Here is a 26130-nt window from a genome sequence, read left to right on the forward strand (position 1 = left end):
GTCAACATCAGTTTTTCTCAATTTCAAGCAATCATTCAGCCGGTTTCTTAAGTCAACCTGGGCAAATAATTCACTCTTTTCTCTCATTCCCCATATACAACCCTTCAGTTACCTGTTACTTTATCTTATGAATATCCTCTGCTGCTGCTGCTGCTTAGTCATTCCAGTCTGTGTAACCCTAAGGACTGCAGCCTGCCAGGCTCCTCTGTCCATGTGATTCTTTAGGCAAGAGTACTAGAATGGGTTGCCATGCCCTCTTCCAGGGGATCTTCCCGACCCAGGGATCGAACCCGGTTTCCTGCATTGCAGGCAGATTCTTAACCACTGAGCCACCAGGGAAGCCGCTTAAATATCCTCTATTTGAATATCAGCTCTATGTTACTGTTGACACTACCCTAATCCAAGCTAACATTTGTTGATTTTATTATGAAATGGCAATCTCTACTACAATCAGAATGTTATTGCTCCATGCCAATCCTTTTCCAATCATGGAATCACAATCATCTTATCACATTGAAAATTTGTGGGTCATGGATACATCACTTGTTTAAAATGTTGAAATGACTTCCCAATTATAGGAGTGGAAAGAATATCCCTAGTGTGGTCTGTGAGTAATTGCCTAATGTTCCAGCCACATTTTGCTCCACTCTGCCTAAGCCTCCACTTCTGTTTATCTGTTTTTGGTTGTACTCTGCCTTCATTGCTATGCAAGCTCTCTAGTTGCAGAGAGTGGGGGCTACTCTTCATTGTGGTGCACTGGTTTCTCATGTGGTGGCTTCTCATTGCAGAGACGAGCTCTAGGGTGAGCAGGCTTCAGTAGTTGTGGCTTAAGGGCTCCAGAGCCAACTTAGTAGTTGTGGTTCACAGGCTCAGTTGCTCTGAGGTGTATGAAATCTTTCTAGACCAGGGATCAAACCTGTCCCCTACACTGGCAGGCAGATTCTTTTCCACTGTACTACCAGGGAAGTCCCACCCTAAGACTCTTAATACCATCCCCCATGCTCACAACCAACTTTGCCCTCTTAACATTTCATAATTCAGTTCAAACCTCAATTCCTCAATTTAGACTCCTACAGAAATCTCAAATTTATTACATTTCAATAATTTCCTGTGTTTTTATTATGCATATTTATTTCTTAATACGATGAATTCCCATCAACATCCATTTTGACCCAAGATCAGGAACATATATGTGTATTTTTTGTTTCTTTTGGGCTTCCCAAAAGGAACCAGAGGAACCAGAGATCAAATTGCCAACAACTGCTGGATCACTGAAAAAACAAGAAAGTTCCAGAAAAACATCTATTTCTGCTTTATAGACTATGCCAAACCCTTTAACTGTGTGGATCACCACAAACTGGAAAATCCTTAAAAAGATGGGGATACCAGACTACCTGATCTGCCTCTTGAGAAATCTGTATGCAGGTCAGGAAGCAACAGTTTGAACTGGACATGGAACAGACTTGTTCCAAACGGGGAAACGAGTATGTCAAGGCTGTATATTGTCACCCTGCTTATTTAACTTATATGCAGAGTACATCATGCAAAATGCCGGGCTGGATGAAGCACAAGCTGGAATCAAGATTGCCAGGAGAAATATCAATAACCTCAGATATGCAGATGATACCACCTTTATGGCAGGAAGTGAAGAAGAACTAAACAGCCTCTTGAGATTGAAAGAAGAGAGTGAAAAAGTTGGCTTAAAACTCAACATTCAGAAAACTAAGATCATGGCATCTGGTCCCATCACTTCATGGCAAATAGATGTGGAAACAGTGACAGACTTTATTTTGGGGGCTCTAAAATCACTGCAAATGGTGACTGCAGCCATGAAATTAAAAGACGCCTATTCCTTGCAAGAAAAGTTATGACCAACCTAGACAGCATATTGAAAAGCAGAGACATTACTTTGTCAACAAAGGTCTGTCTAGTCAAGGCTATGGGTTTTTTCAGTAGTTATGTATAGATGTGAGAGTTGGACCATAAAGAAAGCTGAGCCCTGAAGAATTGATGCTTTTGAACTGTGGTGTTGTCTAGACTCTTGAGAGTCCCTTGGACAACAAGGAGTCCAACCAGCCCATCCTAAAGGAAATCAGTCCTGAATAATCATTGGAAGGACTGATGTTGAAGCTGAAACTCCAATACTTTGGCCACCTGATGGGAAGAGCTGACTCACTGGAAAAGACCCTGATGCTGGGAAAGATTGAAGGCAGGAGGAGAAGGGGATGACAGAGGATGAGATGGTTGGATGGCATGACCGACTCAATGGACATGAGTTTGAGTAAACTCTGGAAGTTAATGATGGACAGGGAGGCCTGGTGTGCTGCAGTCGATGGGGTCAAAAAGAGTCAGACACGACTGAGCAACTGAACTGAACTTGGGCTTCCCAAGTTCAGCTGGTAGCTCAGCGGGTAAAGAATCTGCCTGCAATGCAGGAGACCCCCAGTTCCATTCCTGGGTCCAGAAAATCCCCTGGAGAAGGGATAGGCTACCCACTCCAGTCTTCTTGGGCTTCCCTTGTGACTCAGCTGGTAAAGACTTGGCTCACAATGCGAGAGACCTGTGTTCAATCCATGGGTTGGGAGATCCCTTGGAGAAGGGAATGCTACCCACTTCAGTATTCTGGCCGGGAGAATTCCATGGACAAAGGAGCCTGGCAGGCTACAGTCCATAGGGTCCCAAAGGTGGAAACTACTTGGCGACTTTCACTTTTCTTTTGTTTCTTTTGCTAGACTGCACCCCCTGTGAAAGCAGGGCCATCTCTATTTCGCTCACTCTTGCATCCTCAGCCCCTAGAACAGTGCCTGGCACACAGAACTCGGTAAATAAATGTTGAATGAAAGAGTGATGCTGCGAAGTCGCTTCTGTCGTGTCTGTGCGACCCCATAGACGACAGCCCACCAGGCTCCCCTGTCCCTGGAATTCTCCAGGCAAGAACACTGGAGTGGGTTGCCATTTCCTTCTCCAATGCATGAAAGTGAAAAGCGAAAGTGAAGCCGCTCAGTTGTGTCTGACTCTTAGCGACCCCATGGCCTGCAGCCTACCAGGCTCCTCCGTCCATGGGATTTTCTCGGCAAGAGTACTGGAGTGGGCTGATTGAAGGAGAGATACCACCAAAAGCTTCTAGGGACAAATCTAAAATAATTTAAAATCAAGCTAGCTTTTTATGAAAAAGTGAAACAAGTCCAATCAACTGAAGTACCTTCTCCAAGAACAAAAAAGGTAGTCTGTGGCAAAACTGGAGTTCCTTATTGCTGTTTGGGACGAACACCAGAATCTGTGACAATCCATTCATCGTGCTCTTTTTTTTTTTTTTCTGCTTTTGAGGCAAAACGGGGACAACTCGCTTTGTAACACTTTCTGATCTGGTTCGGCTTTTTTCACGTTAAAACCAACCGATCCCAGTATGCAATGCAAACAATGAGTTAACAGTCTCCTAGAAACCACATATCCCAGAATGCCATGGTCCCAAGCAATTTCAGAAGTGGGTAAAGGAGACGCCACTGCATTCTGGGAGTTGTAGTCTCACAGGACTGGCCCGCCCCTTGTGCAACTTCGGCGGCCTACGTTTGGAGGAAACGCTGCTTGGGTGGCTTAGCGCGTTGGGGGCAGTAGAGAGCGGTTCCGCCCAACAAAACCTTCGCCTCCGGCCTGGTGGCCAGCTCCGCCTCTTCTCGTATCTTTCCCACAACCCAAAATGGCGGCGGAGGTGGATTTTGGCGACTTAGAGCTGTTCGAGGCGTTTGACCACCCCGAGGAGTCGACTCCGAAGCCCGTTCATACCCGCTTCAAGGACGACAATGGCGACGAGGAGGACGAGAATGGGACTGGCGACGCGGAGCTGCGGGAACGGCTTCGGCAGTGCGAGGAAACCATCGAGCAGCTCCGCGCCGAGAATATCCTTCCCGTTCGCTGGGCCCTGTCACCGGGGCTTGTGGTGGGGCCCGTGCCGGGAGGGCTCAGGCGGAAATTCCACAAGGGCCAGAATTCAGCCTGAGAATCTAGGGTTCAGGTTGCGTAAGCTGTCCTCGAGGCCTCGGCGCAGACCTCTCTCCTTGTGGGATTCGTCTCCTCGACCTCATTCGCTTCTCCCGTCCGCGAGTCTGGGGCGGGATTTTAGCGCTATTCCGGACTGTTTGAACTGTTCAGTTATAGACTGTTCACCACGTCTCTTCCCGTCTTTTGAGTCATTATCCGGTCTCCTTTTTCGGAACCAGTGTAAAGTTGATGCAGACACGCTGTGTGGTGTATTAGGCGATACCGGCTACTTTGACCTGGGCGCAGATGTGTCTTTAAGGCGGGGCCAAAGTTAGTGGTCCTATTCTGCGGAGTTGGGGTTCCTAAGGAGCCGAGGCATGCACAGAGAAATGGTTCATTGCCTGATGACCATTGGGGATTCATTTGAAAGTTCTTCCACTTTGAATCAGCTTCCGTGTGGAATGTGCATTACGTTTCCGTTTGATAGTTACGTGTCCACAGGCTTTCTAGTAAAATGTGTTAATATATTCTTACTGGGTGTTTGCGGGTGGGGGTTAACTTATTTTAAAATTTTTTGTTTATTTTTACTTAGCTTACAATTTTGGTTCAGGAACTGTTTTCTAGTGTAAGGTTTTCGAAGCCATTTTTTTCATAATGCCTTTTTCCTGGACATTTTATTGTGGAAAATTTCTAAAGATAGAAAAGTTGAAAGGATTTGGCGGTGAACATTCATAGATCCCATCCTAGATTTTTCATTTCTTAACAGTTTGTTATGCTGCATTTACCTTATTGAGTTATCATGATGCTTTTGACCTGGAACGTTTTCTTAAGTGGCTGTTTAACTTCTGACGGTACACCGTTGTCCGAATAGCATTTTTGGTTTCAGTCTGTTAGTCTCTTTTGAATTACATGACCCTGTCTTAGAAATACCATGTTGGAAGGGTATGTATTTTAGTTTTTTAGATCCAGGTACGAGTCCTGCAACAGAAAAGGTCAGTAAATGTGTCGTCCTCAAAACATTTATCTTTTAACTTTTGTAACGTATGTTTATAACATTGACATCAAAAGTGAGGTTAGTAGTTGAATTTTATGATCTTATTTCTGTTTAATGAGGGCGATACTCCTTAACAAGTAATAACATCAAGAACTTAAAAGAAAATTGAATATTTTGACTCGACCAAGGTATGAGATCTTGAATTTGCACTATAATGTACTTTTTATTTTGTCCTGATATTAATATTTAATCACAGGTTTTTTGTTTGTTTTTTTAAAAAGTATTTGGGACTTTTGTATCACTTCTATTTGTTCCATGTACTCTGAAGAAAGCACAGTAATGATCCTTTAATTTGTGAGGGTAAAATTTGAATTCTCATAACTGCATTAAACTTTGAAACTGACTGGGTGAAAATACGTGTGAAACACCAGAAATTTTTTACTTAATCTTCAAAACCAGTTATCTTCAGGCAAGTTATCAACCTATTCACGTTGTTTCTATTCAGTGAACATTTCTGGGAAGTTACAATTCAAATTACAGTATTGATATAGCTGAAGATTTATTTACACAATTAAAATGTGTCTGTAAATAGAAACAATGCGAGGTAAATTTTAGAAGAAGAGAAAGGAGTTGCTTTTGAAAAAGGTACAGTGAGTAAATTTGCTTTCAGGCACCTAATTTTAATAGATAATTACATGTTGATATTTCCTTTTTTATGTAATTTTATTTATTTGTTGGCTATGCTGGATCTTCATTGCTGCACAAGCTTTGCTCTAGTTGCAGCTGCTGCTGCTGCCGCCAAGTCACTTCAGTCGTGTCCGACTCTGTGCGACCCCATAGACGGCAGCCCACCAGGCTCCCCCGTCCCTGGGATTCTCCAGGCAAGAATACTGGAGTAGGTTGCCATTTCCTTTTCCAATGCATGCAAGTGAAAAGCAAAAGTGAAGTCGCTCAGTCTTTTCCAACTGTTAGCGACCCCATGGACTGCAGCCCACCAGGCTCCTCAGCCCATGGGATTTTCCAGGCAAGAGTACCGGAGTGGGGTGCCATTGCCTTCTCCCTAGTTGCAGCGAGCAGGGACACTCTCCAATTGCAGTGTGCAGGCTTCTCCTTGCTGTGGCTTCTCTTGCCGAGCACAGCCTCTAGGGCTCAGGCTTCAGTAGCTGTGGCAGTTGGGCTCAGTAGTTATGGTTCCTGGACTCTAGGGTACAGGTTCAGTAGTTGAATCGCACAGGCTTAGTTGCTCCACAACAAGTGGGATCTTCCCGAATGAGGGAGCGAACCGTGTCTCCTTCATTGGTAGGTGGGTTCTTTACCATGGAGCCATCAGGAAGGCCCCAATATTTCTCAGTGTGCATTTATTTAGTAGTCACTAAATCTAAAATATTTGTTAAAACAGATTTATTACACAGAGTGGTATGTTAAGGCTTTCAGACTTCGGGGTGCCATGATGCAGTTTCACGTGGAATTTTTTTGTCCCTGGTACCAGCTGAAATAACCTGCTACATTGGTGACTAAAATTTTAGAATTTAAACATATTTCAGAATATGTCTAAAGAATAATTTCTCTATGCCCTACCTTCCTTCCTATCTATGTGAGGACACTCTGTGGATCTACGGTTGTTTCTGGTTAGGTAGTAAATGTATTGAATGTGAGTAGGATTCCTAAAAAAAAAATCATAATTTTTATACATGTAGAGATTTTTTATTTAGACAGGCGCATACTTTGTAATAGAGTCGATCATTTGAACATTAAATATTTATTTTATAAGTGGGTTACAATCACCTGAGTTCAAACGATTGCAGCATTATAGGCTTTGCCAATTTATAAGAAGGAAGCATTAGTATCCTGAAAAAGGAGTAATCATATATTTATTCATTTATTTAGAATTAGGGTTTTCCACATTGTGAGACTGACAGAACTTTCTGTAGAAAACCAAGGAAGAAAAAAATTTAGATAAAATTTGTACCCCATTTGTCTTGATTTAACCCTTATTTTTGGAACTTGCATATTAAAGTGTCTCTTTCTTTTAGCCAGTAAACATTGTGAGTTGGTTTTTGTTGTTGTTTCTTCTTTATATGATGAAAATTTTTAATGTACAGAAAGTGGAAACAATAGTATAATTAATACTCCTTTTTATCACTTAGATTTAACAATATTTTGACATATCACCTTCTTCTAATTCCATATACATATTTTACCCCAAATATTTCAGCATGTATTCTTTTCTCTAAAAACTTTCATGTATTACCACAACACCATGATCACACTTAATACATGATTTCCTTAATAACATTCTCAACCATATTCAGATTTCCCCAACTGAATGTCTTTATCCCTGATTGCTCAAACTGAACTCCAATCAAGAGCCACACAATTGCATGTGGTTTTTAAAAACAGGGTGTTTTGTTTTGTTGGATAGTTTTATTTATTTATTTATTTTTGGCTGTGCTGGGTCTTTGTTGCTGTGTGGGCTACTCTAGTTGTGGTGTGCGGGCTTCTCGTTGCGGTGGCTTCCCTTGTGGAGCACGGGTTCCAGGGCGCTTGGCTTTCAGTAGTTGTGGCACAAGGGCTCAGAAGTTGCAGTTCCTGGGCTGTAGAGCACAGGCTCAATAGTTGTGGTGGGTGGGATTAGTTACTCTATGGCATGTAGGATCTTCCTGGACCAGGGATCGAACCCGTGCCTCCTGCGTTAGCAGGCGAATTCTTCACCACTGAGCCACCAGGGAAGCCCACAATGTATCTTTTTTTTAAAACTGAAGTTTGTGCAAATTGAAACAAGTTTCTGAATGTCTTCATATTTTAATTTTATTTCTCTACTTGATGTGAGCAGTTCCACATACAGATTGATTGATTTCACATGCTGTACAGGTACAAGGATTTGAGGAAGGGGTGGAGAAATCAGATACAGCTGCTTGCAGGTTACCGAAGGAATATATAGCAGATTTCAAGGCTGCAGTCTAGTTCTATTTTTTCCAGTTTTTGAAAGTCACATCCAGAAACAGTGTAATTTTACATCTTTACTTTAAAATTTTGGATCCGAGATATATAGTGCAGTGTGCTCTGCCCTCCAAAAAGAGTCTACCCATTTATTTATAAAGTGTTTCCATTTCCTATATATTTCCAAGCCAAATTTATTCTGATTCTTTCAGAATTATATTCTTTGTAACCTGCTGGTTTACTCAGTTCCTCCTTCTCCTCAATTTATAAACAAACAGCCATTAGGTAAAGAAACTTTTTGGTTGAAAACTGAACTGCAGCTTTTAATTTTTTATGGAATATTTAAAATATATATGTAAAGTAAAAGATAATCTTTATAAAATTGTTCAAGTATGTAAAATTGGTGAAAACCGGAGTTCCCGGTGGTTCTTGATCTTATTTGTAAAATATTATATGATCTTTGGTACTTAGAAATGATAAAGGTTCAGTGTTTATATATACATATGCAAGTTTTACTTTAATGTCTTCTAAGAATATGTTTTAACTTCTGTTCTAGTGGAATATTGGTGAACAATACTAAGTTAGATGGACCTTTATTACAGATTCTATTTATGAACAATGTTATTTCAAAGTAAGTAGTTTTTTCTTTCCTAAATATTATGAGCTAATGTGTTTATGATACAATGTTTATATAAATATGCTGTTGTCATCTGTATTTATACCATCTGTATTCTTTTACTTAAAATTTATGGAATCATGGTAAGAGCCAGGACTTTGCAGTCATATAAACCTGAATTTGAATCTGACTACCTCTGCTTTCTACATATGTGAACCTGGAGAGGTCACTGACCCTCTCTGCATATCAGTTTCCTTACTGGAAAACAGGACACTAATAGTAACTACCTTTTAGGTAACTAAATGAGCACCTGTAAGAGCCCAGTGTTGTTGTTGTTTAGTTACTAAACGGTGTTTGACTCTTTGCAACCCCATCGACTGTAGCCCACTACGTTCCTCAGTCCATGGGATTTCTTCCAGGCAAGAATACTGGAGTGGGTTGCTATTTCCTTCTCCAGGGGCTCTTCCCTACCCAGGGATTGAACCTGCAGCTCCTGCATTAGCGGGTGGATTCTTTTTTTTTTTTAGCGGGTGGATTCTTTTTTTTTTTTTTTTTTAGCGGGTGGATTCTTTACCACTTAGTCACCAGGGAAGCCCCAGTAGCCCAATAGACAGCCACTAATAAAAGGCACTGCTACCACCATTTCGCTACCAAAATCAGGGAGCTGAGTTTTCCCTGTTGACTATGGTCAAAACTTACCACGTGATTTTTTTTTTTTTTTTTTTGAATAGCAGAACTAGATCTTTGCTAGTTTTCAGTATTCTTGGGTCTAGGATGACTCAGTGCTTTCCTACGATGCTTGCTAGAATGTTCTGAAATGGTTTGAGGCCTTGGCCCATGCGTTGCTTGAAGCATGGTCATGGACATTTCAGATAGTTGCTTGCCCCCTCCCGCATCACATGTTGTTATCTTAGACGCTGTGCACGGTAAAGGGAGCATATTGAGGTGTTAACCTGCATGGCAGATCCATTGGCTACTTTATCTCACAGAAGTGGAACCTGAGGCTCTGTGGAGTGGTACAGCTGGTGGCATGGTGCTGGGCACGTGGGACTTCAGGGCTACTGTCACCATTAGAGTCAGCTTCTAACTCAAGCTCCTGGCAGACCTTTTTTCTTTTTTTAATTAAAAAAATTTTTTTTGGCCACGCTGCACAGCATGTAGGATCTCAGTTCCCCAAACAGGGATCGAACGTGCACCCCCTGCATTGGGAGCGCTGAGTCTCAATCACTGGACCCCCAGGGAAGTCCCTCCTGACAGTCTTAATGTCTGCACCACTCCCCTGGGGTTGTGCCTGCAGAAATCTTAGATGTCAGGGCTAAAGAGACCTGACAAATCATCAAGTCCACGAAGAGGAATTTGGCTCTTTTGGCCACTTCTGAACTGAGTACCGAGGAGTATTTGATGAACACGGTTCTTGACCTGGAGAGCTGGAGAACATAGACCTCGGTCATTTTTCTTGCGTTGCATTTTGGTCTTTTTTTTTTTTCCTGCAGTGTCATATTTACATAGGTGTTGTCTTGTGTGTGCAGAAAGAGTCTGTAGGAAGAGGCTGTGGAAGAGCTGAATGCATTGATTGTGTGTGTGTTGCAGAAATAAGTGGCTGTGAGACAGGGTAGGAAGGGGGCTTTTTGTCATGTAACTAACTCTTTTTCTTCTTTTGAATTTTGAACCATTTTCATGTGTTATATATTTACAAATTGTTTGTAAAATTTATAAATCCATGTAGTCTTTGTGTAAGTATCTGCCAGCTGTTATATGCCAGGCACTGTGTTAGATAATCATCATCATTTTGTTAACTTGGCAAAAATGGGTTTTGTTTTTTTTTTCCCTAAAGAATAGATTAGACTGTTACATAGAGTCAGTGATTTGATATAAACTCTGAAAAACAAAATAACACATGCCATCTTCTAAAAATGCATGACTTCAGTCAAGTCAGTGTTTTACTCTGTCTGGGTTCTGACCATTTTGTCCTCTTATGCAGGCAATATCATCAAGAAATAGAGGAATTTGTATCAAATTTAGTAAAAAGATTTGAGGAACAGCAGAAAAATGATGTGGAAAAGACTTCCTTTAATCTTTTGCCCCAGGTATTTCAAACTTAAGAGACTTTAAGATTAGTAGGTTTTGCGTTTTACTGCCAATTATTAGGCGACTCTGGGGATCCTCTTGAATCAAAACCAAAATGGTTGTTGAGATTGTCTGTTCACTTTCCATCCTGCAACCTGGCTTCCTTCTCCACAATCTGACCAATGCAGCCATGGGGCTTTTTTCTTTTGGATTGTGATTGCTTTTCTTAGGGATAATATTCATACCTGGCTACACTCAAAGCCTTTCCCTGTGCACCATTCCCTAACTTGGACACATGGTTTGGGGCAGAAAATTAATTTTAGGCCAGGGAAAAACATCTCTTTTTGTGGGGACTATAAAAAATGGATTTTCTTGTGGTTTTTTTTTTTCCTAAAATGAAGAAGTTCATATGTCATCCTTTTCCCCCCCTCTAGTTGTTTTAAAAATCAGTAGCATGCCCAAAGAAATCTGAGAGATTCCACTGTGTGAATATTAGGGCATAAATTTATCTCAAGAATATCAGGATTATGATTTCTGGGCTTTTTTTTTTTTTTAATTAAAAGTTAAGGTAAGTAGAGGCTCTCAAATAAGGATCTTTAGCTGTTTATCCTCAGAGGTTGGAGAATGGAGTATTCTAATTTACTAAATTTTTGTCACCTTTAGTTTTCATCTATTATATACAATTTTTTTTAAAGATTCAAGGAACAGGATACATTTACCAATAAAAACCGTACTGAATGTTATTTAATTTTTGATTCAAGAAACACTTCAGAATTTTGTGCCTTGAGTATCAGTATCGACCAGCAATGTCAAGTTTATATATTTAAATTTTTGATTATCTGATTTGAAGATAAAGCCTGTCTTGTCAGTTTAAATGTTGAAAGTTCCATAATTAATATTTATTAACATAAAAGTCATTGTGTAAGCTAATGCTTCAGAAGATACTATCTTTTATATCTTTTTTAACTTCCTCACTTTGAAAATAGCTTTCATAAACTTTCCTACCTAGCTTAACTTCTCACTCCCCCTAATTATCACAGCAATGAATTCAAACTTATATATATCTTAATGGTATGTATTAGAAAATAAAGTGAATTTGTTCACATTCAATTATGAAATTTAAAGTTGTTAAAAATTGTTTAGCTTTTGTAACTTGTATTTTTCTTTGTGTTAGCCATCCAGTGTTATGCTAGAAGAGGACCATAAAGTAGAAGAATCCAGTGCCGTTAATAATAAGGAAGCTTTTAGTGTAAGTTTGGACGCTTTAGTTTTGAATTCTGCAGATATATTTCCTATCCTCTGTCCATTGGGAGCCTTTAAATGGTAAACTGATGTAGTCACGTGTCATCTAATGATCACACATTCTTTCATTAAATTTGTTCTAAACAACAGTGTCGACTTCAGCCTTCTAAATATTATAGTTTGCTTTTTAAGAACTATTTCATTGTGACCTAGGGGTACAATGGATACACCTCAGAGGACTTTTTCTCCTGACTATCCTATCTGTTCATTCTCTTTTCTTTTCTTTTTTAAATAGATTTTATATTTTTCTCAAGTTCACAGAGAAATTGAGTGAAACACACAGAGATTTGCCACACATCCCCTGCCCCCACACACTTATAACCTCCCCCTCTGTCAACATCTCCCACCAGATGGTACATTTGTTACAATTGATGACTCTGCAGTGACACATCATTATCACCCAGAGTCCATGGTCTATGCTAGGGTTCACTTCTGGCGCTGTACGGTCTATGGATTTATACAGTCACACGCATCTACCATTACGCATCTACCATGTGTATCTACTGCTTCATATAGCGCAGTTTCACTGCCCTAAAAATTCTCTTTATTCCACCCGTTCATCATCCTCTCCCCACTCATCATTTTCAAGAACTTGGATGAAAATATAGAAAGCATGCTTGTGGAACTTATAGATGGGTGAATCCAAGAGGGATAACTAGTATAACAAGTGGCAACTTGGGAATGTTAAATATTTGAAAGACTCATATAGTGAGTGAAAAACAGAAGATTTTTAACAGAGATGAGCCTGTATGTAGGCCTTTTGATGCCTATGCAAAATTCAGAAGTGTCAGTGCAGTGTCATGTGTGATTTTGCAACTTTTAAAGAAGTTTTTAAAGAAGATGATGGAATCCTGGATTCCATTAAAGAAAGACCAGTTTTCATGTTCATGGAGTATTGTGTGCCATTGACATACCACAGTTTAGACTAATAAGTGTGCAAGATCCTAGGCAGGTGCCACCTTAAATCCAAGAACCTTATTGTTTAGAAGGGAGATGAAGTTATCCAGTTCAAGGTCAGGGATCTTTCTTTAAAGTGCCCTGATAGCTAGCATCCTGGTCTTTTTTTTTTTTTTTTTTTTGACTCTTCTCAGTAACGTGGAATTCCCTTAAAAAAGAAAAAGAGAGACATACTTCTTCATTTCTCACATCTCTGATAGAAATTTGCACTCTCTAAAGGTTGAGCTGAAATGTGCTTCTTGTACTCACTGGTCCTGGTCTTTCCACTTGGCACTCTATAGGGTGATCTTGCGTAATACCTTTGGAGATATTAGCCTTTATCACATATGCAGAGTTGTGTCCATGTCTTATAAATCTTCTCAGTAAAATCTGTGGGCTCTTCATCCTCCCAGCACAGACAGGATACAGATGATATAAAGTGTTACTAGTTTTCTCAAGTGTGACGGTGGTACCATGATTTGTAGGAGAATGTTCTTATTCTTAGGAGGCTCATACTGAAGTATTAGGGGTGCCATGTTGTGAATGGTGCAATGCGGTAGCTGGTTATATGTGGAAGCTGGAACTCAGGTAGGAAGTTGTTAGTCTCCAGCAGGAGCAAATAATAGCTTAGACCAAGGTGAGAGTGGTGGCAGCTTACTTTTTAAAAATGGCTCAGTAAAAAGTATGTTTTTGTGTGGAGAGAGCGATGTGCACACAGAAATGTCAGTTAACCATCGTTGAATCCAGATGAGGGCTCATGGTGTTTCAACTTTTCTGTATGAAATTTTTCCAAATTTGTATGGAATTTTTCTCCTATTGGGAGACAAGGAAATGGAAACAATGAATATAGAAATAAAGACAGCTTTCTGAGGATCTTGCTACAAAAGGAAGCAAAGAAATGGGAAATAGAAGAATTGTTGACAATTTTTGCTCTTTAAGTCTGGAGGGAGTGCCCCTGACAGTAGCAATCCAACAGGAAAAACTCCATGATCTAGGCAACGTGAGGGAATTCAGTGATGGAGATTTTACTGACACATCAGGATGTGACTCCTTCACTAGGGAGTTGATTATTATTTCTAGTAATTTCATCATCCAGAAATAAGTTGGTAAAAACAATTAATCATAGTCTTACAGTATCTAATGTCATCTTTTTTTTTTTTCTGCTTAAATAGCAATATTTTTTGACTTGTTTTCTGCAGGTTGTAGGAAGTGTCCTGTATTTTACTAATTTTTGCCTTGATAAATTGGGGCAACCGCTACTAAATGAAAACCCTCAGCTTACGGAAGGATGGGAAATACCCAAGTATCCTACATAGTGAATGAAGATCTTTATGCATCTTGCCATTAAGTTCACCTTTAAAAAAAACCAAATTGTGCAGACTATGATAACTATTCCTTAATAAAACTCACTAAAGGTACCAGCAAGTCTTCAGCCACATTGTTTCTCTAGAAGGGCAAGAAATACAAGTAAAGGCAAAAAGGTTTGTGTGGGGAGTTGCTTTTGTTTTCTTCTTCTTTTTTAACCAAAACCATAAACTCTTATAGCTTGAAAAGTTAATATTACTGGCTTACTATAAATAAGCAGATTAAACCAGAATTTCAGTACATAGACATAGAGTAAATCTCTAAGTCACTCATATTGCAGCTCATTGGTTCAGGCCTGATGTGCCTGGGTGGGTGGAAAGGATTAATTACTGCTGTCTTTGATTGCTGTCTTATAACCATCTACCCCTTTCCAAGTTTCCTAAAAGAAAATATGATAATCTGTTTGCCTCAAATCCTTCTGTTATCAGCCACTGACAAAATTCAGAGGTAACAGATCAGTCGGGAACATAAGGGCTCTTGGTTAAAAGACTTGATCAAAAGTAATATTTGCGTAACTCATTAGGACAGGAGGTGAAAGTGAGGTCATTTCTGCAGATGTTAGTAATTGGTGATCTGCGTGCTTTCTTGTTCTGATACACGTTGCTGTCACACAGAATTTTATTGATTTGCTTTGATATTTCTATTTACATTGTGAAAATCTTTGTTTTTTGACCAAATAGGCCAAAGCCTCACTGTTTCAATTGTGGTTCTGAAGAGCATCAAATGAAAGATTGCCCAATGGTAAATTTTTCTCATATAAAAAAAAATCTTTGAACCAGAGCTTTCTAATATTTTCAATGCATCTATAGCATTGTGCGATATAAAGAAACTTCCTGTCTTACTTTCCTGTAGTCCTTAATTTTTAAATCTTTCCAAATTTGTCCATAAGTTTTAAGACATTATTTTAAAAAATAATAATTTATTACAGTGCTCTCTATTTAAGATGAATAAAACATGATGAGAATTCATGTTTAGACAATTTATTTTAAAAACTTTGTGATAGTACCAAGGTAATAAGAAATTGAAGGACTGCCTCTCTTCCTTGCTTATTTTTCTAAACTATCCAGTCTCTTTTATACTTGCTCCTTATGCAGTAAAACTGAAATAATCTGTGTGCTTGACCTAGGAAAAGTGCTTATGTTTATTTAATTTCTGAAATATTTCTACACTGTTTGATACCATTCTTTCTAAACACATTACGATTTAGCCTCGAAATGCTGCTCGAATAAGTGAAAAGAGAAAAGAGTATATGGATGCCTGTGGTGAGACAAACAATCAGAATTTTCAGCAGCGATACCATGCAGAAGAAGTAGAAGAGAGATTTGGAAGATTTAAGCCAGGAGTTATTAGGTACCTGTGTCATTTTACCTTAGAATGTCATTTCTATGTCCCCACCTTTTGGAACAAGTTCTGTGTATCTTCAGGGTAATAATCAGAAAATAAGTGTTCTCCCGCAAGTCTCTATATAAAAGGTACATCGATTAATCCAAAAGATATCTACAGTAAGTCCCCTACATATAAAGGAGTTCTTTTCCAGAAGCATGTTCGTAAGTCCAGTTTGTTCATTAGTCCAACAAAGTTAGCCTAGGTATCCAGCTAACACAGTTGGGCGTATATAGCTTAATAGGTTTCTAATATTTTTCACACAAATAATACATAAAAAAACTAACACAAAAAATAATTTTAATCTTGTAGTACAGTTCCTTGAAAAGGACAGTAGTTAACACTACAACAGCTAGCATAAGAGGCAGTCACGTCTTTGAAAGTTCGCACCTTGAAGGTTCGTATGTAGGGGACTTAACTGTATTGTGATTGATGGCACTGCTGTGCCACATGCTGTGTAATATGAGACATGGATGTGGGTTTGTTTTTTTTTTTTTAATTGAAGGATAATTGCTTTACAATATTGTGGTGTTTCCTGCCATACATCAACATGAACCAGCCCCAAGTATGCATGTGTCCCCTCCCTCCTGAACCTCCCACCCCATTCCACCCTCTAGGTTGTTACAGAGCCCCGGTTTGAGTTCCGTGAGTCATGCAGCAGATTCCCGTTGTCTGTCTGTTTTGCATATGGTGATGTGTATGTCTCCATGCTGCTGTCTCCGTTTGCCCCAACCTCTTCCCCACCCCCGCCGTGTCCACAAGTCTGTGCTGTAAGGACGTGGATGTGTTTAAAATACTAGAACAGTATGTATCTTCATCCAAGCAAGAATACAGTATTTTTTTTCCTCCTCTTCTATTTTTACTCAGTGAGGAACTCCAGGACGCACTGGGTGTGACGGACAAGAGTCTTCCACCTTTTATATATCGAATGCGCCAGCTAGGATACCCACCAGGGTGGCTCAAAGAGGCCGAACTGGAGAACTCAGGGCTTGCGCTCTATGATGGGAAAGGTATAGTATGTTCAGTTAGATAAGTCAACTTAAGGGTTCTGTGTCTTTCTGTTTTTTTAAATTAAAGAATAACAATAAAATAGAATGGGAATGGCTGTCTTGTTTAATGTGTACTGAGTTGACTAAAAAACATCATGATTTTCCTTTGTTTTATAAGGAAGGAACTAAAACTTCACTTAGAGTTATCAAGTAATTATCTGGACTTGCTCAGTGACTACCTAGCAAGGTAGTAGCTCTCCAGCTAGACCTCATAAACTCTTGCCTTTCTCAGTAATAGTAACAGAAATGTGACCTGTCTCTTCCAGGAGATCTATAAAAGTTAGAATAAATAAACCTTCTTATTAATATAATCTAAAACTTCTCTTAGGTATCTAGAAAAATATTCACACATGTGCCCCAGGAAATGTCTATATATGAAAATACTTTTTAGCATTGAATATGGTAGTGAAAAATAAAAAACAACATTAAGGGATCTTCCCTGGTGGTCCAGTGGCTAAGACTCTGCTCCCAATGCAGGGGACTCCGGTTCAAGCCCTGGTTGGGGAGCTAGATCCCACATGCCACAACTAAGACCCGGCGCAGCCAAAATAAATTACTTTTAAGAATATATATATATATATTTTAAGACAACATTAAGGCCGTAAGGGAGAATGTCTAAGTAAACCGTGGTAGATCTAAGGGGTAGAATCCTTGTAGAACTTAATAAATGGAGTAAATCCATGGAGCTCCCATGGCAAGATTCTTATGCAATACTGAGTTTAAAAGATAAATTTCTGGATAGCTTACTTATTATGATACTGTTGATCTTCCTGGTGGCTCAGATGGTAAAAAATCTACCTTCAGTGAGAGAGACCCGACTTTGATTCCTGTCTTGGAAAGATCCCCTAGAGAAAGGAATGGCAACCCACTCTAATATTCTTGCCTGGAGAATCCCAGGGACAGAGCAACCTGGCAGGCTACAGTCTGTGGGTTCGCAAAGAGTCAGACACGACAGTGCTAACACTGCTGCTACCAGTACCGTTGATCTTAAAAAACAAAAATCCCACATGGATGAAACCATGCTGTATATTTTCTATGAGGAGTTATGTTTGTAAAAGATATTTTTGAAAAGAACCATCTAGATTTTAGGGTTTAGACTCACAGAGGCCTTCCCTGACCACCTGGTTTGAACGTCGGTCTCCCATGTTCACCTGCGTGTCCTGCCAGTCTCTGTCACTGCACCCTGTGTGTTTTCTTCATGCCCTGTCACAGTTCATACATGTTTGTTTATCGTGTAGCACAGTGCCTGACATCTGGTAGATAGTAAATAAGTTTTTAAAAGTCTTAACCAATATACAGCAAACTCAACAGTGGTTATCCCTGAGAGGGAAAACAGGATTGCTCTTAAGATTTTAGTATTATCTCTAATGCTCTAAATTAGAAAAGAAAGTGTTTCTAGATATTACTTAGGTCATTAAAATAAAAACAAAACATTTACCAAGCCCCCCTTCTCACGTAGTACCAAAAAGTATATTTAGCACAGTCCTTTTAATATTTTATATCCCCAAGTCATGCTGACATTCAAATTATCATTACTCATGCCACTTTCTGTAGGTGCTTGCAAGTCTGCTGTTCTCTCTAAAAAAAACAAAATTTATCTGGCTGCACCTAGTCCTAGTTGCAGCACACAGGATCTTTGATCTTCTTGTGGCATGTGGGATCTAGTTCCCTGACCAAGAATGGAACCTGGGTCCCCTGCATTGAAAATGCAGTCTTAGCCACTGACTACCAGAGGAGTCCCCCCACTGGTCTCCTTAAATTTATTTGTTCACCTAGGGATTCTTTGGACACATGATTGTAGATAATTGAGAGTCTCTTAAATGTCTTTTAATCTGTAAGTTCCCTTTCTTGTTTTTAACAAAGCTCTGAATTTTGTCCTTTTGGGTTTTTTGAGATTTTGCTGATCATCCCCATGGTTTCCTTTTAGTATGTTTCTCTCTGTCCCTGTTTCCTGTGAAGTGGTGGTAAAACCAGTCATTGGTGAGCATTGCCAATATCTAATTATTGGGGATGGCACAGTGGTTGTATTCTCATTCTTTCATTACTTCTTGGCTTATTATCCTGAAAACTTCTATAAAGAAAAACTTCTCATCAACCATTTGGTTGCCTTAGGTATATAGACATGGGATTAGCAACATAAATGTTCGCTTTACTTAGTACTTTTCAAAAAGAATGAAGTAGTTCTCAACCATCCTTCAAGGATTGCTGTCATCTGTAAAGTGGTATTAGTAGTAAGTACCTCTTAGGGTTGTTGTGAAGAATAAGTGAGTGAATACTTATAAACTTACAAACTGTTTAAAGTACCATCTGAGAAGAAAACATTTTTCATATATAGTAACCATTATATAAATGTCTCTTAAATAAAAGAACTGGAATAGAGCATTAGGCAAATCATAAAATCAGTGCAAAATAGACTTTTAAGGAATTCATGGAAGAACTAAACTTTCCAAGTTTTTCAATATTTATATTTTTATCAAAATGGTATGTCCGTGTTGTTTAAGAATTCTAATCTAATGGTTCAGACAAATAATGAAAGCCATTCTCAGAATAATTTTGTGGCCATAAATACAAGCACTTTCCAGGTCTGCTTTTGGTCCAGAGAGGGATTTATATGGGCACTTAGCAATATTAACCTTTTTGATGACCCATAATAGATGGTGCTGATGGAGAGACAGAAGCTGGAGAAGTACAGCAAAATAAAAGCGTCACTTATGATCTCTCGAAACTGGTAAACTATCCAGGTTTTAATATATCTACTCCCAGAGGAATTCCAGATGTAAGTATATTGGTTTTATATTCTTTGGGGATATAAAATTATTTGTGTAAACTGTCAAAATGTTACCTTATATAGCAATTACTGTCTCATAAAGAAGTAAAGGTTGAGAATTCCTTTGCTGTGCAGTGGTTAGGACTCTCTACTTTCAGTGATGAGGGTGGAAGCTCAATCCTGGGTTGGGAAACTAAGCTCCCATAAGCCATGCAGTGTGGCCAGAAAAAAATAGTAAATGTGACATGAATTTGAGCAAACTCTGGGAGATAGTGGAGACAGAGGAGCCTGGCGTGCTACAGTCCATGGGGTCAAGAGTTGGACATGACTTACCAACTGAACGACGACAACAAAATGTGTTACTTAGGAGTTTAACTTTTTAATTTCCTTTGTGTTGACTAGAATGTTAAATGAAATCTTGAATACGTCAAAAAGAAAACCCAGTTTTTTCTGACTTTATGCCCTAAGGAACTAAAATAGAATGATTAGATTCTGTAAATCTGACGCTATCCTAAAATTAAAAGATTATTATTTCTTTTTTAACAACATGGGGTGGTTTGAAGCAGTATTGTAAGTTTTACAGAATTGCTTGGGAAGTATTTTTCTACCTGTAATCAATCTACATGTACTATAACTTTTTCCTACTTTTCCTTCTTTTCCCCCCACAAAGTAAAATTTCTCCAATACAAGAAAGGTTTGCTATACTTAATCTTTTCCAACTTTTATCTTATGTTTCAGGATTCAACAACTAACTGTAGTAGTGGTGATGGTGGTGGTGACATTTTAATAAAAAGGCATTCTAGGGACTTCCTTCATGGTCCAGTGGCAAAGACTCTGAGCTCCCAACGCAGGAGGCCTGGGTTCAGTCCCTGCTCAGGGAACTAGATCCCACATGCTGCAACTAAGACCCAGTGCAGCCAAATAAGTAAATGACTTTAAAAAAAAAATCATTCTAGCTATTCTTGGGGACTGCGCAGTAGAGAAGCAGCCAAAGGTCTGAACTTAAGAGTCTGGTGAACAGATCTGAAGATGTGTGTAGTTAGTAAAGGGCTGGCTAAATGGGGTGTACAAACTATCAGTGCCTCTGCAAATTGGGTCCAAGTCCCAGCCTACATCAGAATCCCCTTGGGGTACGCATTAGAAGTACACATTCCTGAGCACCCCCTCTCCTTAGACTTAACTTAGTCCCTAGAGTCTGTTGGTTTCACAGGAGCCCAAATTGATTCCTGTTGGGAGCCGCTGTTGAATGTGTTACTGGCAATAAGAGAGAAAGGAGTGATTACTACTCAGTTTGAAAAGACAGAAGGTAGAAAACAGCATGAGTGAGCAAGTTAGGAGAAAGGGGCAAGGAACAGCCTATGGACAGTACTGGTTAGTGTCAGGAGGGGCGTGGGGACCAGCCACGCTGCTGAGAGGCTGTCGTCACTGCCTGTAACTTCTCAGTAGTAGGCAGAGCCTTTTTTGCCCAAGTGGTTTTGTCAAGTATTCTTTTAGTATCCTGTCCTGCCTGTTATACGGGCAGAGTTGGGGTTTTTTTTCCCCTTTCAGCACACTGTTATTTTTACCCCCCACCCCCTGCAAAAAGGAAAAGTCACATATGAAGCAGGAATGTAATTTGATATCACCACTTCACCTACTGTAAGCAGACTTCAGAGCATGACATTTTCCAAATACACACTTCTTTTTCCCTTCTCTTTTCATTGATAGGAATGGAGGATATTTGGGTCAATACCAATGCAGGCGTGTCAGCAGAAGGACGTGTTTGCCAATTACCTAACTTCTAACTTCCAAGCGGTAAATAGATTTTCAGAGTGTGGTTTAGAAAAATGTATAGCTTTCATCCATGGGGTTTTGTAACTCATGGGCATCTTGTTGCCTTTTTTTGTTTGTATATAAAGCGCTCTATGTTTTCTGATGAATCCAAAGGAAAAAGGTAACTACATTCATCAGTTACCTGGATTGGTCCTCTGTATCATGTTTAAATGGAGGGATGGAGTGTAATGCTTGGTCTCCCCCAACTCACTTGTGTTTGGTTTGGTTCTCCGTTAGCCAAGCATGAAGCCTAGCAGCAAAAGGTCTTCGTCTCAGTCCAGCCCCAGTAGTCCAAAGAAGCAGAAGAAGGAAGACAGCGCAGCAGCCTCACCCGCCGACATGGAACTGGACTCGGGTAGGTCCCACCCCGTGGTTCTGCTTTCATTGAGAAAGTAGGACGAGTTTGTATGCTGCTGAGTTCCCTAAGAAAGAGGAAGGTCTTAATGAGCAGTAACTCAAGAGTAAATCTTCCCTTTTATCCTTGAGTATCAGAGCACCCCCACTGTTGCTGGTCAGAGCCGAATTGGAAGGCTTATAGCTTGGTGTGAGAGCCGGATGGGCCCGCCAACCGGGCTCTTTAGACAAATCTTCGCACCCAGTCCCAGCGGCCCTGGATCTGGACTGGCCCCCAGATGGGCAGTGCTTTGAGACACACAGTGGAAAATATTCCCCTTTGGCAGCTCATTCCCAAGAGGAGGAAGGGCGGGACTGAGTCAGGCTTTCTCAGCTATTCTTCCCAAGTGTATAAATTCACGAAATCCCGTCTCCCCCCAGGAAAGAGACTGTGAGGAAAGTCCATCCTTTCAGAAAGCCAAGGGAAGGGAACAAAGGCCTTGCCCTCTGTACTCCCCTAGTCTTTTACTGTCTGAATCCTCTGGGTTGACCATGGAACCTGTGGTCAAGCAGGGTTGTGATGGTCCTGAGGGATGTGACCAGGGTGAGATGAGTAGGGTTAGGGCATTTGAGAAAGTCAGAAATGCAAATACAGAAGCATGAAGCATCATGGCATGTTTGTCCACCAACAGTGTGATAGTTGGAGTACAGACTGGGCTATAAGAAATGACGTAGTCAAAATAGGCAAGTGTTTGGTTGTGAGAGCCTCATCTGGTACAGAGGAGATTGAACTTCTAGATCATGGCAAGGCACTAAAGGGTTTCTAATGAGATGGAAAGGTTAGTAGGACCAGATTTGTGTTTTAGAAAGACTAATTGTTTGAAGATGAGTATAAGGAAGACGAGTCGAGAGGCAGGAACAACTCTGATATTCCTGACCAACAGTAATGGTCCCAAAATAATGTAGCAGCTGTGACAGGCTGTGGGAGAGGGTGGACCCCAGAGAGCTAAGGACCGGGTGTGGGCGGAAGGAAAGGAGGAGGACTCTGGTGACTAGGTTTCAGTTTTGGAGACTTAAACCAGATACTACTGGTGGTGCCAGTGAACGAGTTAACAAACGGGGGAAGAGTCTGAGTTCCAGGAAAAGATTGCTTGTTTTATACAGGTCAGATCCCTTGTGTCTGTGAGACACCCAAATAGTGATGACCAGTGACCAGTTGACCACATGAACCGACAGTTCAGTTGAACAATCTAGACTGGGGTACAGAACTGGGAAATAAGCCAGGGAGTTTCCCAGTTGTCTCCTCCGCTGCTTCTTCCACATCTGCCCACTCAAGGGTCTAGGCAGCCTCATTTCCAGCCAGATTTCCTACTGTGTTACCCTCGGTTAGAGTTCCTGGCACCAGAGATCCTGACTTCTCCCACTGTAGATGTTCTTTTCAGACGGACTGAGGCCATTAAACAATGATGATGGTATGCTTCCCAGGGGGCTCAGTGGTAAAGAATCTGCCTGCCAATGCAGGAGATGCAGGTTTGATTCCTGGGTCGAGAAGATCCCTTGGTGAAGGAAATGGCGTCCCACTCCAGTATTCTTGGCTGGAGAATTCCATGGACAGAAGAGCCTGGTGGGCTACAGTCCATAGGGTTGCAAAGAGTCGGACACCACTGAGTACACCTTACACAGCGGGTATCTGAGGATCCAGTTTTCCTCTCTTGAGCCTGTTATTTTGCAATCAAACCTCTGGATTCACCTGAGTTCAAATAATAGATGCTAGTAAAATCAAGTGCTGTATGACAACTCAGTATCTCAACATCCTCATTTCAGATGCCGAGGTCCCGCATGGGTCCCCAAACAGCGAAGCTTTTCGGTTTCAGCCCCCGCTGCCCCCTGGCACGCCTCCCCCGCTCCCCCGGGGCACCCCTCCGCCCATCTTCACTCCTCCACTCCCCAAGGGCACCCCGCCGCTGACTCCCAGTGACTCACCTCGGACGAGAACGGCATCCGTGACTATGGACGAGGACGCGCTGACTCTGGAGGAACTAGAAGAACAGCAGAGGCAGATATGGGCGGCCCTGGAGCAGGCCGAGAGCGTCAACAGTGATTCGGATATTCCTGTAGACACACCTTTAACCGGGAATTCGGTGGCCTCTTCACCTTGTCCAAACGAACCTGACCTCCCTGTCCCAGAGGGAAAAACATCCCAAAGGCAGGTGCCAGGGGAGGCCGAGGTACCAGGCACTGCTGCAAAGAAATCGGAAGAGGAGCAAGCCTCGAGCCCAGGTTCTGAGACTGCTTTGCTTGGCCAGAAGGAAAAGGAAGAGTCCACTCAGGTAGACCCTAAAGGTGCTCTTGACCACGGCAGGGTCGAGTCAAACAGTGAGGTAAGGAATGGAGGGAGCAGCCAGCAGCTCCTTCATGCGGACTGCAGTCCTGCAGCAGCCACGAAGGCCCACAGTGCTATCCCCGACATGAGCAAGTTTGCAACCGGAATAACACCGTTTGAATTCGAGAACATGGCGGAATCTACTGGAATGTACCTCAGGATAAGAAACTTGTTAAAGAATTCACCTCGAAACCAGCAAAAGAACAAGAAGACTTCTGAATGACTGCTTGACATAGCACCCAGTGCTATTTAATTATAACTGTGTTCTGGTAATTAGGACTAAATGGACAGGTAAAATTGTTTTCCTATTTGTCCCTCCCACGTGAAAGAAAAAAAATCTATCCAAGGCTTAATTGTGGTCTAAGGTCAGGCCTCTTTTTAAGAACAGAAAGACTGAGCTTGCAGGTTTACTATATTTTATTCTCACTGATAAAAACTTGGGGGGAGGTAAAACTTGGGAGGAGCCGGTTTAGAGATAGTTTGTTAAGGTTTATACTATTTTTGGATTGTGAATGTCTGTCAGGAGTGATGGTTTTTAATCTGTCTTTTGTACATCGTTTTCCCTTTCTACATTTTGCTAATTATCCTGTACGTAAGTTTAATATATCACTTTTTAAAAAGAAAAAATTTAACCATTTAAAATTCATATTTCAACTCTTAACAACCAAATGAGAAAAATCAGGGATGAGCAGCTTTATACCATTTGGGGTATTTTTGTAAATGATTTACATGCATCCGTTTTAATAACACTTTTACTTTTTTGTAACTTCATTCTTCATATAAGCTTGCTATACAGGTATGTTCATCTTTGTGTACAAAGGTTTAATAAATTAGTTTTCATATATATAATCTAAGACTTTGAATATAAAAAAATGATTCACAGTTAGTATATACAACCTTGTAAGTTTGGTAGTAAATTATGTGGTTGCAAACATTAGTGGTAGCAAAGGAAATTAAGACGTTACAAGTTTGGGTATTTTCAGTGGATTTCAGCCTTAAATATATCAATAGAAACAGCAGAATCTTTTAAAGTAATTATTTCGAAAAAATAAATGGTGGGCAGCTAGCCTTTGTACAAAAACAATTTTCTAGATTTGAATCCTATGATAATTGTTACAAACAAAAAGTAGGCATACACAAATTGTGTTTAATTGTCCGATACATAATATAGAGCTGAAACTATGTTTTTGTCTTTATGTGGAATGCCATGACATCTTTACAGTCAGATCCATGAAAATAAACATATAGATGATCTTGAATTAGTCTTAGGTAATGTTATTCTCCTCAGAGGCCAGCAGAGGGTGCAAAATATAACCCTTCCAGGTTTAGTTTTCATTTTGGCAACTTTTGAGTATCCAAATTTAGTGTTCTATAAACAGTAAAGAGAAGGGAAATTATATGAAAAGGGAAAAATTATTTTCAAGGCCCTAATAGAACATGCTAGAAATTGAATAAAATGTTTAATCCTTTTGGCTTTTTTGTCTGAGTCAAAGTCCATAATAAAACTGATCTTTTACCATAGTTTTACATAGTGTTTTTACATACATTATCATACTCAACATTTCTGTTAGGTAAATGTCTTCTTCACATTATGTATATAACCTGAGGAAACTTCAGCAGCATGGAGAAGTCAAGGGGACTTGTCAGCATTCAAGAAGTGGTTGTTGGGACTTCCCTGGTGGTCCAGGGGTTAGCTTCCACTTCAGGGAACACACATTCGAACCCTGGTTGGGGAACTAAGATCTCACATGCCACAAGGCACAGCCAAAAAAAAAAAAGAAATGGTTGTTGAGAGGCCAGTCCAACTGAAGACTTGACCATTCCCTAAATCATACACACAGTTGTTTAACTACCCCCTTAAACATTGCATTGCGGTCTCCTATGACCAGAGATAGCTAACTGTTATCTCTATAGCATGTCCCACAGACAGTTCGTGTTGAGGTTCTTTGTGCATTACTATCCGATTGCCACAATCACCATATTAAGTAGGGATCCTTAGCTTCATTTTTAGAGGAAATGCTTGAGACACAGCAGGGAAGTAATGTGGTGAAGCTAATCTTGATCACTCAGACCCCCACTATCCATATCCATTGTACTGCCTCTCTGTCAAAAGCTCCAGAAAAGCACTAGATTCTCAACTGATTGCTATTTCTCGATTTATTCAGTTACGTATTAAAGACACACTTGTGTTGAGTTGTTCTGTGT

The 26130-nt window shown here is 40.4% G+C and overlaps 1 protein-coding gene across 4 annotated transcripts; it reads left to right on the top strand.

Annotated features, from left to right (window-relative positions):
- The first annotated feature begins 3229 nt into the window (after window positions 1–3229).
- ZCCHC8 (zinc finger CCHC-type containing 8) lies at window positions 3230–25707 on the top strand. 4 transcript variants are annotated; one of them, XM_069557763.1, is made up of 14 exons: window positions 3230–3896; window positions 5118–5160; window positions 8469–8543; window positions 10510–10615; window positions 11770–11844; window positions 14033–14136; window positions 14249–14314; window positions 14879–14939; window positions 15406–15548; window positions 16449–16591; window positions 19285–19406; window positions 21105–21191; window positions 21447–21564; window positions 23367–25707. In XM_069557763.1, the coding sequence occupies exons 1-14, from the start codon at window positions 3698–3700 to the stop codon at window positions 24146–24148; spliced, it is 2124 nt and encodes a 707-aa protein (XP_069413864.1). In that variant the 5' UTR covers window positions 3230–3697; the 3' UTR covers window positions 24149–25707. The 4 variants fall into 4 exon arrangements, with proteins under 4 accessions (XP_069413864.1, XP_069413868.1, XP_069413865.1 ...); XM_069557764.1 differs by lacking the exon at window positions 10510–10615 and having other exon boundaries at window positions 3600–3896; XM_069557765.1 differs by lacking the exons at window positions 14033–14136; window positions 14249–14314 and having other exon boundaries at window positions 3667–3896.
- The last annotated feature ends 423 nt before the right edge of the window (window positions 25708–26130 follow it).

Source organism: Ovis canadensis, chromosome 17 (genome assembly GCF_042477335.2).
Source record: "Ovis canadensis isolate MfBH-ARS-UI-01 breed Bighorn chromosome 17, ARS-UI_OviCan_v2, whole genome shotgun sequence".
Taxonomy (NCBI): domain Eukaryota; kingdom Metazoa; phylum Chordata; class Mammalia; order Artiodactyla; family Bovidae; genus Ovis; species Ovis canadensis.

Bases quoted from the DNA above. Each gene is read 5' to 3' on its own strand.
- ZCCHC8 (XM_069557763.1), top strand. From the start codon at position 3,698: ATGGCGGCGGAGGTGGATTTTGGCGACTTAGAGCTGTTCGAGGCGTTT. The intron at 3,897-5,117 runs ATATCCTTCCCG...ACAAGTAATAAC, and splicing joins CGAGCAGCTCCGCGCCGAGA to ATCAAGAACTTAAAAGAAAA. The intron at 14,137-14,248 runs GTATCCTACATA...AACTCACTAAAG, and splicing joins GAAGGATGGGAAATACCCAA to GTACCAGCAAGTCTTCAGCC.